The sequence below is a fragment of the Schistocerca gregaria genome, chromosome 1, assembly GCF_023897955.1.
Source record: "Schistocerca gregaria isolate iqSchGreg1 chromosome 1, iqSchGreg1.2, whole genome shotgun sequence".
NCBI lineage: Eukaryota > Metazoa > Arthropoda > Insecta > Orthoptera > Acrididae > Schistocerca > Schistocerca gregaria.
The window spans coordinates 165,054,214-165,072,666 of record NC_064920.1 but is presented as its reverse complement, the minus strand read 5'-3'; the positions used below and the strand labels follow the sequence as shown (position 1 = coordinate 165,072,666).

The following is an 18,453-nucleotide window of genomic DNA, read 5'->3' as shown; positions in this document are numbered from 1 at the left end:
TCAGACAGAAATGTCGAATACTTTGGAATGCTTGGAGAGGTGGTAGTACTCATCGAAACAAGAAAAATAAGTCCAATGAACAAAAGCATACTTCCTGAGATAAAAATGTGTTTACAAGAAGGGCTGCGCAATGCTTAGTTGCAAAGTTTAGCACAGTCATTGTGCTGATGCTCCATCAAATGTGTTGGCAGTATTACTCACAGTACACTCCCTACCATTAGGTGGTCTGCAGTTAGTTGTCTGGTTCAAGTCATGTTGTAGGCTACATTAGTTTTTGTCATGTTTGTGTGCCTTAATGTACAACACTGTCAACCCTGGGTAGGGATCATGTTATTTTGCCTTCTACCAAATGTGATTCACTTATGTATTTACTGTTATTGTTCTGTTTGTATGTACAATTGGTGTAGTAGTACATTTACATTTTTTTCTTCCACCACTTGTTAGCATTGGAAGCCTACTACTCAGCAAGTGAAATGGTGGATACAATTTTCTGCTATAGTTTAGCAAATGGTTATAGCCTACGAGCCTGTACCCTCTACAATGAAAACTATTCACAGTGCAAAGTGTCGTCTGATAAGTGATAAGCTGTTCGACAGACTTTTCCAGTGTCTGAGGGACACAGGTACACCTGACATGGAGAAGCATGTGCTACATTCAGTGGAAGAAACCGTTGGGACCAGTGTGCGATGATTAGCAGCAGCGGAAGGCATGTCTCACTTTCTTATCTGGGAGGTACTTCATGAAGAATTGCTGTACCCATATCATCTACAGTGCATTCAGGCATTAAGGCCACAGGATCATCATCGCAGATGATGGTTACATCAATAGCCATTGCAGAGGGGGACAACAGATCCACTGTTCACATCCAAGATTTTATTTGCCAATGAAGCATGGTTCACAAGAGATGGTGTTGTGAATTTACATAACCAGAATTTATGGGCAAATATAAATCCACAAACAATTCAGAAAAGAGGGCATCAACACTGATTCTCAATCGGGTGTACTTGGTGACAGATTAATAGGGCCATATGCTATGAGCAAGGTTAACTAGGGCACATTAAATGGACTTTCTCATTAATGTATACCCTACCTTGCTGGAGGCTGTGCCATTGCAGCAATGAATAAAAATGTGGTTAATGCATGATGAGCCACCAGCACACTTTTGTCACAATGTGTGCAATCATCTGACCCAGACATTTCAAGGCCACTGAATTGTTCAGGGAATCCCCACACCTTGGCCTGCTTATTCCCAGCCCTCGAGACCCTAGACTTTTGCTTATGGGAACACTTGAAGAAATTGGTCTACACTATGCTAATCCACTATGTGTGGACAATACAGGGTCAAGTGACAGCTAGTACAACAACAACCGGGTGTACTTCAAAGGGTGCACATTTCTTATGCCAGAGGACAGAGGGGTGCATTTCCATGAATGAACTCCACGTTGAACACCTCCTGTAAATATGTGTTTATCACAAAAAGTATGCATTTCTGTAGTCATGTTTACTGGACTTTTTTTCATGTTTTGATGAGTACTACCACCTCTCAAAATATTCGACACCTTTTTTTAGTACACCCTGTATATATAATGAATATTTGTCTGAATATATGTGAAAATTGTAAATAAATCATATGTGTGTATGTAATTTTGATGCAGTCTGTCCAAACATGACTGGTAAATGATGCAGATCTAATAATAAAACAATAAATTCAATTACTTTTTAATGAAGTCCCAATTTGTTGAAAATATATGGGATCTTGTGAACAGTGACTAAAGCAACAAATATTCATTAGATAAATTAATTGCAACAGTTTACTGACAACCAGCTTCTGATGAGGAGATACTCACAGAAAAACTCTCTGGATTAATCTTACTGACTACCAAATACAAGCAGAATAAAACATTTATCACAGGAAACATTAATATAGATGTAAGAGTAAAGAGATAAACTGTGGTATACATCCTAAATACCTTAAGATCAATGAATTACTACTGCTGAAGTGAAAAAATTGACCAGAATGGAGGCATGCCTCGACAATATCATTAGCAATTTGTATAGGAATCAAGCAGAATGGGATACCATCAAATTAGGACTATCTAACCATGATGGCAAATGGCTCAGAATTGGAAATCTGACACTTGATGATACCAGGATGCTAACTACATATAAGCTCACAAGGAAGAGAACATTGAAGTAATGAGAAGTGAACTGAGTAGAACAGAATGGCTAGAATACTAACCATTGATAAAGATATAAATGAAAGCGTTTCTGCATTCATATCCAATATAAAAAATACATTAGACAGTAACTGCCCTCTTGTTACTAAGAGATGTAACCATGGCAATATGCATAAACCACAACACACAAAAAAGAGGTACACCCTGCACCTCAATAAAATTAGAATCCTTCAACTCAATGCTGAAGGACAAAATTGAAGGCAATCAAGAAAACAAGAATAGATATATGAACTTAAGAAAAATATACAAATCTGTAATTAAAGCAGCAAAAATGAAAGCAAATGAGGAGTATATTTTAAATTTTAAAAACAAGCTGCCTGGAACATAGTGAACAGTGAGATAAACATGGAGAAAGAAGAAATCAGTAACCCAATTAATTGCAACACTGTCAACAAACACTTCATAAATTCAGTAACCGCCCAGGTACCAAAAAGTGATGATTTAACTGATGTGGAAGCTTTTCTTTCGCAATCACAGAATAAAAAGGATAAAAGATTTAACTGGAGTAGAATAGCTGCCACAGATATAAATAACTCTGTAAACAAGTTGAACAACTCTAGAACAGAAGACTACTATGGATTCAGTAACTTTGTAATAAATGCTATAATTAAGGAAATTAGAACTCCTCTACTCTACCTTGCAAATAAAATCCTTGATAATGGCATTTTCCCTGATTGCCTTAAAATTAGAGTTACACTACTCATATACAAAAAGTGTGACAGAGGAATGCCAGATAACTATAGACCAATATCAATTGTCCCTATACTCACCAAAATCATAGAGAGCTGCTCACACACACAGATTCACATGTTTTTTGAGAGCAATAAATTACTTAATGACAGCAAGTTTGGATTTAGAACTAATCAGTCAACCATAAAAGCTATTGAAAGCCTGCTAACCGAAATCCACAACGCTTTTGAAAGGAAACTGACCATCTGTGCAACAATCATAGACTTAAGCAAAGTATTTGATTCAGTATCACATGAGATAATTGTTAAAAAATTAGAATATTATGGTATTGCAGACAAACCACTTAATTTGATTAAGCCATACTTAAATAACAGGCAACAGTCAGTGTGTGTGAACAATGAAAGGTCATATTAAATGAAAATTAAGAGAGGAATTCCTCGGGGCTCCGTTCTTGGACCCTTCCTCTTTATTATCTATGTTAATGACTTCCCTAACTATATAGCTTGCAAAATTGTTTTATATGCTGATGATATTACCATGAACTCGACAGGTGGGGGTATGCAAGAGGTGGTAAAAAAAATTAATAAACTTTTCGAAAAATGTAGGGTGTGGTCTATTGCTAATGAGTTATGTATAAACAACACAAAAACAGAGGAAATTTGTGTTAATCTGGAGGTACGGAAAGCAGAGAATCACAGTGTCAAACTACTGTGACTAAAAATGGACTAAAGGCTCTCATGGGAAGACCATATAAGCTACCTGGTAGGAAAATTTGCAGGCGTAAAATTCCTGCTGTATAAAACTACGATATTCTGTCGTTAAAAGTTTATTGATGCTTTGCTACTATGCATTCTTTCAGTCACAGCTACAATATGGGATTCTGTTATGGGGTAATTCACCAGGCACAAACTGTATTCAAATGGCAAAAAAATGCAATTAGATGTTTATAAGGATTGGGTCCAACAGAAAGCTGTAAGGAGCACTTCAGTATATTAAACATAATAACACTCCCAAGTCTCTATATGTATAGCTGCTTAATACATTGTAAATAAAATATACAACAATTCACACATAGAATGAATTTACATTTGCCCAGCACTCAAAACAACTGCATGCTTCATATACTGTATTCTAGCCTGTTACTGACACACAACACTCACAAACACCCAAGTCTAAAGTTATATAATAAACTGCCACAATCTGTCAAAACCCTCACCCGCTTTAAATTTAAGGAGTTTTAGACCCATGGCTCAAAAATAAAGCATATTACTCAATTGAAGAATATCTTGGAAGTAATTTGAAAGGAATGTATAAACAATGAAATAATGTAACTATCATTAACTAAATGTGTAAAACCATATAATTATTTCTTGGCCGGCCGGAGTGGCCATGCGGTTCTAGGCGCTACAGTCTGGAGCCGAGCGACCACTATGGTCGCAGGTTCAAATACTGCCTCGGGCATGGATGTGTGTGATGTCCTATGGTTAGTTGGGTTTAATTAGTTCTAAGTTCTAGGCGGCTGATGACCTCAGAAGTTAAGTCGCATAGTGCTCAGAGTCATTTTTTATTTCTTGAACATAAACTGTATAATGATTATCACTGAAATTGTCTGATTAGTAAGAAGTTTATGTATTTATCTATATGTAAAATGATGATGTGAGTAATATGTGCAAATTACTAACTACTAAAAAGATGTATGTTTATGTATGCATAATGTATAATGTAAAAATTAGTAACAACTATACTTTTATGAAATATGTAAAATGTATTTTGAATAAGCGAAATGCATGGTAATCATGCTGAATGGCTAATAAATAAACATATGAAACAACATAATGAAAGACTGTTAATGACTTTTAAGGAAAGTGGACATCAAATTAAGAATGTAAATAGTGAACTGGTAACTGGTGATATGAAACCCAGTCAGCTGCTTCAGAAAATGGAAGTTTATGGAGGAACAAAACTTTCAGACAAAATTTTGAAAACTCTCTGGCTAGACAAAACTTTCTGGTAGTGTCCAAAATATTCTAATAACTTCCAAAGAAAATGTTTACCCGTACTATTACCTACTTTAAACAATGTTCATACAGCTCATTTCTGCAGAACAATAAGATTATGTACTTTGGCTGCAATGTCCCAGAAGATAACTCCATCAGACAACGGGAGTTGCAAAAAAGGCATCACTTTCTTTGTAGGGTCAACATAATTGGAAATAATTCATCCATACATGAAAGGTTTCATTAATGCTATAACATTCCAGTTTCCCAAGTAAGATTTTATACTAAATGCAGTCAAATATTTGATCCAGGATGCTTCAACAGGATACATAACATTTTGTGACAGTTGGTAAACAAATTTAAGTTAATGTGGGTAATGTCCTTATACCCATCAAACTCAGTGATTCATCCTCAGAAGAGGACACAAGCTTGTACTAAAATTATGAGTAGTGTCCATTCCTCATGTTCTGTTTAATGTGGAGGATAAATTAGCTGTAAAGCACATTGTAGTGTCATTGACTTAACATTTTGTGCTTCCTCTTTGAAGTAAGTTGTTTCACTTTGTTCTGTGCTACATATTTTACATTTCATTTTACTGCATATTAATCTTCATGAAGCAATTTAACTAACACAAAACACTATAAAACTGTTATTTTGAATACATTTATTTGCGCTTCAGTAGAATAAATTTCAAAAATTTTATTTTTACCTTATTCATTTCCTCATAAAACAAAAACAGCAAATTTGGGTGTTCCCTCCTCTTCCATCCTTCAGTGACATGTGTCCAATAAGGTGTCCATGGATCTAGAAAAGTTCACATCCTCTATAGAAATTCAGAATTACATTTTAGTATCTACTGTGCAAACAAATTAGTTTTGTTGACAATTTTTTATATTTTCAAATAAAATGGCAGTTTCCTTGAGAAAGAAATCCTCTTACTGAGCTTGTTCATTTATTTCATATTTGTTTCGACAAATAATTCTTAGTTTTTGTGCAGGGATCATGAAGTTCATACTTTTCACTAGAAGTGGTGTGAATATTTGAACAAGGACTTATTCAGATATACTTACGGAGATTTTTTTCAAAGTAGTCCCAGTACTTTTTAAAATCCCCTCGATATCCTTGTGTACGGAAGAGTCTATTTAGATGATAAAATGATACAGCAACATCTTTTGGATTTCTTGCAACATAGATCACCTGTAAAAGTGGTCAAGTATTTTTACTTAAATAAAATTTCATAATTATGTGCTTAATATAATTCCCTCTGTCAAACAAAATGCACAGAGCAACTTCATACACTCCATCAAGAAACAAGGAGGATTTCTAATTTCTCCCAATTCCAGAAGCTAAGAGACTACAGTGCAGTTCAGAATAGTGTATAGACTGGAAATTTTAAAGTTATGATTTAATGATGATTAAATTAAAGATCATGAAAATATCAAATGTATTTTCCACTCTACAATGGTGTGTATATTATTGTGAAACTTTCCGAATTCCTTGCCTTTTATAGAGAATTCTCTTGCTGCCTGAGTTACCGAACATTTCTCCCATGACTACCTCATAGCTTCCGTCTGCTAGTTTATCACCCCTAATTTCCAACAAAATATATCCTATTGGAAGTTTCTCTAACACTTAATGTTTGAAACGACAAGTTTATAGCACACAAAAAGAAATTATTTCATGAATTTTCTTTATGCAACTGTAGTTGACCATATTTTCATCTGGCACTATTAGAGAGCAATAAAGGTAATGATTTAATGTGTTGTTCTGTGGACAGATAAGGAACCATGTGCTGAGTATGGAACTGTTGAGTCCATTACAAATGTATTTGGCTTGCTGAAAAAGTGGTCTGTTGTTTCTAACGTTGTTTCACAGAAATAAACATTGTAAAATGCCAGCATGGCATTGAAAACACGACATGCGTAGCAAGGTTGCACTGTGGTCAACAAATGGCAGCTTCTCAAGAATTGGTCAATGATGATAGAATGGTACACATGCTCAGCATTTTGGTTCCAAATGGCAACAGCATGCAGATTCTGGCCTGGACCAGCTGATCAGATGAACTGCATTGCTGTTTACAAGAATTGTCAGACATGTAAAAGTTATGTTCAGTGATGATATAATAAGGGAATAATCAAATAAAATGAGGGGCATGTGAAATGTTATCAGACTAGCAAGTTGTGGTGTGCTGCATAAAAGAGAATATATCTTTATTATTTGTTGGAGACAATGTGACAGACTCAGAACTGGCTCTCAAAAAATTCATTGACTACTTCACACCACCAGCTGAAACCATCATTCAGGTAGACTCTTAAGAACCACCCACATATTTTTACAGAAGGTCAGTGGCTACAGATGACTGTATGAATATGTATATCAAACAAACCCAGATGGAATTAAGAGTAAAATAAAAGCATTAAATCGTGAAACCTCAAGTAGCATTCATTAAGCAACAAACTCACCTTAAAAGCATGTACTTAGCACATAGTAATAACACTGTCAAAGACATTCCTTTTTTGTTTATATTGTATGTTATGTTATAATATTTTTCTAATGGTATCAGGGAAATGCACTCCTCCAGTAGAAAAATTCTCATGCTCACACCTCTCATGCTCACCAACATTTATTCCAAAATGAGTGAAAATTGTCCTTCAATTAGATTCAGTACGCTGTTCCTCTCTAAAAGTACTGGAGAGTTTATGAAATACCATTGTGCTCACAGACTCAATGAATGGGTACTCCTGGCATCCACTTCCTTGTGGTAGAGAGGAGGAAACATTTGAATATACAGACTGTTATACTTTGGTGGTTAATAATGCGAGGACTGAAAGACTCCTATGACCTCTCAGGAGGGTTGATGAGTGGGTCTCTTGTCCCTCAAGTAAGAAATTACATCTAAAGGTGGATAAAACTATAGTTGGTCAATGGCATAAAATGAAGAAGGCAAGGGGAAACCACTCCATTAAAGATCCACATGTATATCCTTAGTATTATCATCATAGCTATGACTGAGTTCAAAGCAAACTGTTCCAGATATAGTTCTTCATTTGGATCTCTGGAGAGAGCTATCTGATCTATACAGTAAGATATGCACGAGGAATGCACAGTCAATGACACAGTGGGAAATGACACAATGCCATCCAAGTAATGTTAGGCTAGAAAGACGACCTCCATTAATGGGTAATTGTCACCTAATACGGTCTTTAACAGATGTTATCTAATTAAAAAAATTTATGAATGCTGGTAAAAACTAATGTAACCAAAATAACAACAGTGCTTAGTACTTACCAGAAGCAATTTTTTACCTAGCAGACATTTCAGTAGACAATTCACAAGTCTATTGCTATATACATGTGTTTACCTTGCATCCTTCTTCTAAAAGATTTTGCGGCAAGAGACTAAATGGAAAATGTGTTTTGATGAAGCGAGGTGATGGCATTTCACTAAGGACTTCATATCCTGGCTTACTGAGTTTTTCTATTAGAGCCTGTTTTACTGGATCACCTTCAGACTGGTTAAGAAGCTCCTTCTTCACTTCATCATGCACAAATACGCTAAATCTGCAGAAAATAAAAGTCAGTCAGTTTTTAGTGTGTCATTGTGAAGTTACCAGAAGACTTTCTATGGTTTTTACAGTTCTGTTCTATATATATATATATATATATATATATATATATATATATATATATATATATATATAAGTGAAAGTGATAATAGTTAAGTCACCTTAAATAATTACTGGAGATAAATATTGTAAATAGACTGTGGTGTAAAATATTTTTAGTGTACTGAACTTATTGTTAGTAACTCACTCACTCAAGGAAAGGAAATCTGTCAACCAGAGGAATTTTGGTAGCTGTATTATAGTCAAGATCATTTGCTATCAACCAGACTAATTCTTGTGTCCATGTTGTTCCTGGAGATAGAAAATGTTGCTTTTCTTCACACCATAAATAATATAAAAATCATGTACCTAGCAATATATAAAATGTACTAACAAAAGAAGTTATTTTTTACCACTTTGGAGGAAAAAAAAGAAAAAGTGTAATCAATTTTTCTAAATTGGGTCAATATGGCATCTAATAAAATGTTCCAAATAGCAGCAAGCAGGTGGAAATTTGACATTTGTGATAACCAAAAAATATATGATATCCTCAAAAGATTTTACGTGATGTTTAATTGACAAATGGTATATACTCAGTCTGAAATAAGCTTTTGAAAGATGACTGAAGCACTGTTGTTGTTCTGGATTATGTGAGAAAAACTTAGTTTCATTTATTAATTTAAGGTACTCATCCACATTGCACAATGTAAGCCTGCTATTAACATATTTTTTTTTTTTTAAATCACACTCAAAACATGCATAAGTTATCAAAAGTAAGTATTGTGGTGCTATTCAGAAATGAGGCATTTAAGCAGTAAATGCTCATCTAAAATATCCTACCTGATCTAGGAAATGTTACCACCCATGTGTCATCTTTCCGTACACTGAAATTGTAGAAATTAACTCCTTCAGATGCATACTTGCTTGGGAAAAACCACTGGTCATCACCTACTTGCACAAAACCAGTTCTTTCCCCTGTAAAATCTTCTAATAATTGTTTGTTTATATCCGGGCTCACATATTTAATAGACAATGGAAATGCTGTAGACATTTCGGAGATTTAAGACCTTAAGCCTTAAGAGAGATAAACAACTGCAGCACAGTCTAGCCGACTTTCCATCACACCGATGACTGAGTGTTCTTTGTAACTGAGCTGTTCTTATATACTGTGCCTGTAGAAAGCAGAGAAGTTGCTGAGATGTGCAGCATTGTTGGTGAAAGTGGGGAAGGAGCTTGACCTGCTTAAGAACAAAGATTATATTTCTCTTTCTCTCATCCTCCAATTTCCTCTCTATTGTTATCTCTTGGTGTTTGCTAGCATCATATTATGTCACAACAAATGTACACATTAAATGTAAAATAGTTTTATGGAGAGAAAAATATGTAAACCTTATTGTCAGTTGTTCTCTTCAGAAATAGCTCTACATGTTGTCACTGAAAATAGAAGTAAAACAGAATTACCAATTCACCAAATAAAAATGGAATAATGTCTTCAAAATAAACAAATATATATTTGCTGAGTATTCAGTGTTTCTTACCACAGGCAACTTGTACTAATTGTAAAGCACTATCAATTATGTAAGAATGTGCTAATATGCTGCATCAAATGAATAAATTACCTATGAGGCTACAGTAAAGAATGACATGTAGCTATTCATCTTTTATTCTTTATACTGCTCAGAAAAATTCCTGGGTGGCATAGATGGACGTAACCACAATGAGGAAGAATTTTGCTATTTTCTATAGAAACATACACCTCTCTGTAATTACAACACTTCTGTTTAATACACAGAACGTTTTTCATAATAAAAAGACAGCACAATAATAAGTAATTAGATGAAGTTCATTTCATTTAAAACATGCATGTACTTATTTATTTGCTGTCCCTGGATCAGTCCAACAAATGTGACTATCCGTTCCATTCCTGTCATTTTAAACACTTTAAAAATGACCTTTAGATTAATTGTTTATAAAAGATGGTGCTGATATAGGCAACTGAGGCAAAGGGTGGCCATGTTAGAAGCTTTAGTTGATTCAGGGGCATGATTATAAATAAATATTCTTTAGTATTTTTCATGAAAATATAAAAAGCCTTCAAAATCATTAGTCACTAAAAAGCAATAGTTCTCTCTTTTTTTGTCCCATGTTCTCAAAATATGCTGCCTGACAAAATGTGAAGCACCAAAGAAGGGAGGTGGAAATGAAATAAAACTTTTCAGGTTGAGAGGATGTGGAATATTATATCAGAGACTATGAAATTGAGTCAAATTTACAAATAACTTGGCAGTATGAGCCCACTTATCAGTACAACATTTAACAAGAATTTACTAAATTCAGAGTGGGAAATTATTCATATCGGTTCCCACCAGATTTTGTAGTTTGCTTATTTATGTTCTTGATTTAAATACATACCAAACATACCTACCAGATGCTGTCAGGAAAACAGCTGAACATGCTTACAACTGGTACACAGCAAACAGCTTAACTCTTAACCTTAAAAAACCCATATTATGCAATTCCAGGAAAATAAAAATGACTTAAAAATAGCAGCAGTGGTAGAGATCACAACTTATTGGAAAACGCAATAAGCTCACTTCTGCACTCATAAATCTCTCATTTTGTTGACCAGTTGTTGGCACTGGTAGCACACTTTGCAGTATATCACTCAATACTCTCATAGAGCAGTGCAGCAGTGTCAAAGTTCTATGTAAATTTGACTTGATTTTATAATCTCTGACATAACACACAGAAGCATGGATGAAAAATATTGTGTAAAGTTGATAACATATTGTTGAAGGCTCTGCGGAGACTTTGGGAATCTTACAGCTACATGCTGATGAGACATAACATGATAAGTAAAACTAATTCAGTATAGATTTTCCATCTTTACTTAGGTTCAGAATGGAGTTGGTGTTCTGGTGTAGAAGTCTTTAACAGGCTGACAGAAGAGATCAGGCAGAAACTTGGCAAAACCAAGATATTCAAAAACAATGTAAAGAGTATTATTAAACACTTGTCTTAATATTGGGTGGATATTTGTACTCAGGGATGTTACATCTAAAAATAATTCCTGTAATTATTATGGAACACAATGTGTGAATAAATGAAAATGTATGAATGTGATAATTTTGAGCTTTGAGTATTGGGTGCATCTTATCAGAATATCACTTGAAAGACAGTAGTTTTGCATTGAAGGTTGCAAGATACTATTTCCTTATTGTGGTACTAATACAAGAAAAGGAGAAATGACCCTACTCATAAGCAGAATGCAACAATCTAGACTTAAATGAATATTGTGCAGCTGGAACTGAAACAAATGTTTGTATATGCCACAATAAAAACAACAGATGCTATCTTGAGTGAATATTATGCATTTGATAATGAGCAATGTGAGTAACTTTTGTTTGGTCCTAAAGTTTGTTATAATTGAAAAAGAAGGAAAATCTGTAGAGGAAATGAGAAGTCCCTGCTGTGAATCTATATTTAAATCAAATATAATGAAAAGCAGTGTGTATATATTACACATGCCTGTCAATTTTCGTGTTGATTATGAGTTTCTGGTGAAGTTTACACAGTAGCAATGCAAAAATGCTAGTTGAACCCTGTTTTGTAGGATAAAACCCTGAGACAGCTTGTAATAAGTTAGAAACAAATCCCTATATCACCAGCAATCATTGACTTAATTACTGTTCCAAGACATCATAATGTACACTGTAGCCCAACATGAGATTCGCAAAAAGTAACCACTCTAAAAGTTAACTGTATGACAAAACCCAATTCTAGTGCCAAGTCAGCTGTGTTTTAACTCCACACCTGCCTCAGAGAGTCATAATTTCCTAATAAGCTTTCTTTTCAGGTCACAGAGCAATCATTCTACATGCTAGATGTTTGGCAGAGGAGAGATTGGTCCAATTATTATGTAGTCAGTAAGAAAGAGATAAGGGAAGAATCAGCAAATGAACACATGAGTGAATGTGTGACTTTACACTGATGAGCCAAAACATTATGACCACTTATTTATAAGTGTGTCAGTCCATTTCTGGATCGCAGTTAAACAATTATTGTGTGTGCCATGGATTCAACAAGTATTTGATAGGTTTCCAGAGGCTTGTGGCACCAAATAACTACACACAGGTCATACACTTCCTGTAATTTGCGAGCAGTCGGTTCGTGGGAGTGGAACTGGTACTTGATAGTGGCCCAATTGGATTTTGTCAGATTCAGGTAAGTCGAATTTGATGGCCAAGACATCAATGTGAGTTCACTATCAGACTCCTCAAATCATTGCAGCACAATTCTGGCCTTGTGACACTGACAGTTATCCTGGTGGAAGGTGCCACCACTGTAGAGGAAGACATCAAACATAAGGGGTTACAGGTGGTCCTTAATCATGTTCACGTAGTCCATAGCTGTCATGATGCTTTTGATTAGTATCACAGGCCCCATGGAAGACCAGGTGAATGTCCCAGATAACATAGTATTGCTGCCACTGGCCTGCATCCGTGGTGTGCTGCATATTTTCAGCAACCGTGCACCTGGATGACAGCATATACGGACATGACCATCAACCTGGTTTAACAATAAATGGTATGCATCCGACCAGGTGACATGGTTCCATTGATCCATGGACCACTCTTAATGATTCTGTGCCCACTGGAGTCATAATAGACAATGTTGTTAGGTCAACATGGGAACACATAGTGATCCTCTGCTGTGGAACACCATATTCAACACTGTGCGCTGAACGGTGTGCTCCAAAACATTTATGCCTGCACCAGCACTGTACTCTGTCATCAGATGTGCCACAGATTGCTGCCTGCCCTGCCTTAGGGAGTTGATGCTCTTGACAATAACAACTGAACAGCCAACCAGCTTCGCCATCTCTGAAATGCTTGCTGCCAGGCACTGAGCCACAACAACCTGGTTTTTGTCAAAGCCACTTATGTCGATGGATTTCCACATTAGTGGCACTTATTGTCACTATGAGAGTTCTCCATTCATCTCTGCTCCACTCATAGACTTTTCTTACTGCATCATGTGCCCTCAGCACCACCAAGCAGTAAACAACCTCACGGTGGGTAGTTGTCACAATGTTTTGGCTCGTCAGTGTGTTTCACACAAATGAATCCCACTTCAGTTTGTAGAATAACCCACATACTTCTCTGGAAGCAAGTAGCAACTGGTAGAATTACAGGAACATTGAGGAAAGAGACTACAATGATATTTGTTGTAGATGGTGAAAATAACTGTAAGATGATCAGTGATTTGCACAATCACAATAAAGGATGCAAAAATAATTATTGTGTAGATTTTGCCTCAGTTTGATTATGCTCCATTGTGGAATTATGTACCTTATTGCAAAGATCTTCAGTGAGTGCCCTTATAACCTAAAATAAGAAATCAGAAATCACTATCAGTTCAAAGAAAATGAAGTAAAGACTTCAGTATCCACTTTTTATATCAGTTACCTATTACTTAAATTCAAAGATTGAAGTTTCTCATAAACCACAAGGAAAATAATAATGTTATTTGGTAAAGCTCCTTGACAAGTGGGTAGTGTATTTGTAACCTCCTTTCCCCAAGATTTTGCTAATTCTTAACTCAAACAGATGACAACATCCTTTGTACAAACCCTAGCTATGATGCCTGGACAAGTATGTCTCTTGTATTTATGAATATTAAATCAATTAGTCCTTCTATTTAAGTGAATAGAGTGCTTTCAAAACACAACTGTTCATACAATTTATTTTGGTTGCTGAGTTCATACAAGTGTAACACTTTCTAACAATGACTAGACCAACCAAGCTCATTTTAGCAGAAATTTCAGTTCCACCTTCATGCCGTGTTGCTTATCCAAATTAAACTGTCAGTAGCCTTAATTATTATTTTATAATATAGCCAATCAATGGATGCTTCTGGTTAAGAATGTCAATACTGACTGTCTGTTGATTTTGTGTGTAATCAAACTCAAATTTTGTCAAAACCTCCTAACTGTTCTTCTGTTTGTGTTCATTAGGATATAAATCATAAGCAAAAATGATGATGTAGTAAGTACAAATTTATTTTGCTAACCAGTTTCTGCTTAGTGCATAATTATATTATAATGAGCAGCTAGTTATAATCTTGTGGTGACCTTGTAAGCCAAAAACTGGCAACAAAATAAATTAATACAGCAGAACAGAATAATTTTGTTATTTTCATTTATAGCATAAAGAAGACTTAGAACATAGATAACCTTTCAGAGAAATCCTTCATTAGAGTTAACAAAACACACATACTCTCACTTGTGTTCGTACATGTGTTCTGTTAGCTCTGTAACTTTCACTATGTTATTGGCTACTAAAAGGCTCAACTGAATGAGCCTAGGGAGTGTGAACAATCTCCACACTGAAACTTCTGGCAGATTAAAACCATGTGTGACTCGAACTTGGGACCATTGCCTTTTGCGGGCAAGTGCTCTACGAACAGAGCTACCCAAGCACGACCCAAGCCCCATCCTCACAGCTTTACTTCTGCCAGTACCTCATCTCCTATCCTCCAAATTTTACAGAAGCTCTCCTGTGAATCTCGCAGAACTAGCACTCCTGACAGAAGGGACATTGTGGAGACATGGCTTAGCCACAGCTTGGGGGTGTTTCCACATTGAGATTTTCACTTTGCAGTGGAGTGTGTGCTGATATGAAACTTCCTGGCAGATTAAAACTGTGTGACGGACTGAGACTCGAAATCGGGACCTATGCCTTTCGCGGAAAAGTGCTCTACCATCTGAGTTACCCAGGCATGACTCATGCCCCGTCCTCACAGCTTTAGTTCTGCCAGTAGCTCATCTCCTACCTTCCAAACTTTACAGAAGCTCTCCTGCGAACCTTGCAAAATTAGCACTCCTGAAAGAAACGATATTGCGGAGACATGGCTTAGCCACGGCCTGGGTGATGTTGCCAGAATGAGATTTTTACTCTGCAGTGGAGTGTGCGCTGATATGAAACTTCCTGGCAGATTAGAAACATGTGCCGGACTGAGACTCGAACTCGGGACCTGTCTTTCCTTTCTTTCAGGACTGCTAGTTCTGCAAGGTTTGCAGGAGATCTTCTGTAAAGTTTGGACATTAGGAGACGAGGTACTGGCAGAAGTAAAGCTGAGGATGGGACATGAGTCATGCTTGGGTAGCTCAGTTGGTAGAGCACTTGCCTGCGAAAGGCAAAAGGTCCCGAGTTCGAGTCTCGGTCTGGCACACAGTTTTAATCTGGCAGGAAGTTTCATATCAGTGCACACTCCACTGCAGAGTGAAAATCTCATTCTGGAATCTCCACATTATTTCTGCATCCACATCTGCACTCAGTGAACTATTGTGAAGTGCATAGTAGAGGGTAGATAGCACCGTACCAGCTATAGCTGTGTTCATCATACTTTTTCGCTCAAGATCCGATACTGGCATTGTGGATTGTCATCTTGAGCCACATGTACATTTTGTAACTAGTATAAGTTCATATATTTTTATATGTGGTAGCTTAATATATACACACATCGGTGTGCTGAAATTTCCTGGCAAATTGAAACTTTTCGCTAGACCGAGACTTGAACACGCTATCTTTGCGTTTCATGGGTAAGTGCTCTACCAACTGAACTATCCAAGCATGACCTGTCCTCAAAATTTAACTTCTGCCAGTATCTTGTCTCCTGCCTTTCAAACTTCATGGAGTTTGTGTCTTAGTCCAGCTCACAGTTTTAATCTGCCAGGAAGTTTCACATCAGCACGCACTCTGCTGCAGAGTGAAAATTTCACTAGTGTGTTGGTTGTAAGCTATTTTGTATCTGCGCCAAATGGTCACATTACATAATTTAGTACCAGATACTTTCTGCACAGTTGTAACTGCACCACTGAGTGGACTACACCTGCAGTATTGGCTAACCATTTTGTATCCACATGTTCACATTTAAACATATGAGGTATTGCCCAGGCGAAAATAAGCGTTAATGACTTGCTCTTACCACATGTACTTGGAAGTACTAACTATCCTAAAAAAATACTACTCCTAATAGCTAGAATTATTAGTCTGCAAATGAAATAAATACTGATATAATGTTGTTCAGTACTTTGTACTCACTCACCAGTAAAATTATCTGTCCTTAAACTCGTTACCCATGGTATACAAATCTTATTAATAATTGCTAACCTATATAAATTATATATTATGAGTCAATAATACACTAGCTAGAATAAAAGTGCGAACATTTGGCCGCCACCCCCCCCCCCCCCCCCCCCAGTACTGACCTTTCAGAACACTTTGTTTCAGCTGCTCTAGTTGATTGCTGCCACCTTCAAGAAGACCCAAGTTTTAGACTAACAGAAATTGTACATTCATTTAAATACATTATGCAATATAAGCCACGATCACAAATGTTAACTAAATGTTTTAAATGTTATTTTCCTTGTAGTCGTTGCATTGTATTACAGCAACCTTAATTTCATATTCCTCGATACAAAAGTGTACCGCATTTGAAAACAACGGTCTATGTAATGTGCATTCTCATATCCATGTTACCTCCATATCAAAATTTATATCATAACAGCTGATCGGAACAAGTTACATACACCCATGAGTTGTCAGTGCTGGTATACAAACAAGAAAACGTTCCATCTGTCAAACCCTCTAGCCCTGCAGGGGACATTCTACTTACCTGTCTGCCCCTGCAGTTAGCTGCCAACTTTACGTAGTCCATGGTCGAATTCACCAACATCATTTAAAATTAAGAAAGTCTTAATATACAGGGCGAATCAAAAAGAATAATCCGATTTTTAAAAAAAATCATAACTATTATGTTATTTGAGATAAGTGCGTGAACAACATACTGTTGGAAAGAGCAAACTCTGGAGTTTTACATGGTTCCTGCTAGGTAGCAGCAGTGTGTGCCCACTTCAGTTCTAGTAAAGTAAAATTGGTGTCGGGATAACAGAAAGCGATTTGTGGTCTACGTTTTGTGCAGTGCGGGTCAGTAATAACTGTTCAGCGTGACTTTCATACTAGGTATGGTGTGGATCCTCCTACAGCAGAGAGCATTAGACGATGGCATGAACAATTCCGAGAAACAGGTTGTTTGTGAAAAGGCAGATTACTGGGGCGTCCCTGAGTGTGCAGCTCGACAGCTCAACATGCCCTCGATGTCTGGCGTGAGTTGCGTCAACGTTTAGACATGAAACAATACAAAATTCGGCTGCGGCGAGCTCTTTGTGAAGGTGGCAGACAACAACGTGTGGAGTTCTGTAATTACGTTCTTGGCAAGATGGAGAATGACAGTTTTGTTCCATTCTTAGTGTTTAGTGATGAGGCAACATTCTATTTAGATGGAATGGTGAACCGTCATAATGTGAGAATAAGGGGTACAGAACAACCACATGAAGTTGTACAACAAGAGAGACTCTCCAGAATTTAATGTGTTTTGAGCAGTTTCACAGAAAAAGGTGTATGCTTCATTTTTCTTTTTGCCGAGAACACTGTTACAGCAAGTATCTCGATATGCTTAAGAACTTTCTTTTCCCACAGTTGAAGGCTGATTCGAATGACTCGTTTACCAATAGTATGGGGCACTGCCACACTGTCATCGAATTACTGAATGATGGCTCAGTGGCACTGGACCAAATGATTCAGCCCTACGTTACTAGCCTCCAAGGTTACTGGACCTGACTGTATGTGATTATTTCTTGTGGGCGTTTATAAAAGATTTTGTATTTCTTGTGGGCGTTTATAAAAGATTTTGTTTATGTGCCTCCGTTACCTACAACAATGAATGAACTGAGACATCACATAACAGCAGCTGTGGAAGCTGTAACTCAAGACATGCTCGCTACAGTGTGGGTATAATCTGAATATCGCATTGACATATGTCGTACATCTCAAGAGGGGCATATTGGTCACCAAGGTATGAA

The 18,453-nt window shown here is 36.6% G+C and overlaps 1 protein-coding gene across 2 annotated transcripts in view; it reads right to left on the bottom strand.

Annotated features, from left to right (window-relative positions):
- LOC126336059 (sulfotransferase 1C4) overlaps positions 1–17,199 on the bottom strand; it is a 34,078-nt gene extending 16,879 nt beyond the window's left edge. Inside the window, exons 1-6 of one of the 2 annotated variants that reach the window (XM_049999546.1) lie at positions 17,122–17,199; positions 16,801–16,845; positions 8,741–8,840; positions 8,286–8,484; positions 5,995–6,121; positions 5,634–5,728 (exon numbers count right to left, since the gene is read on the bottom strand). In XM_049999546.1, the coding sequence (XP_049855503.1) occupies positions 5,634–5,728; positions 5,995–6,121; positions 8,286–8,484; positions 8,741–8,840; positions 16,801–16,845; positions 17,122–17,167 (612 nt within the window). In that variant the 5' untranslated portion in view covers positions 17,168–17,199. Of the gene's footprint in view, positions 1–5,633; positions 5,729–5,994; positions 6,122–8,285; positions 8,485–8,740; positions 8,841–9,368; positions 9,678–16,800; positions 16,846–17,121 lie in introns of those variants that run through there. The other variant, XM_049999542.1, reaches the window with a different exon arrangement.
- Between the last annotated feature and the right edge of the window lie 1,254 nt (positions 17,200–18,453).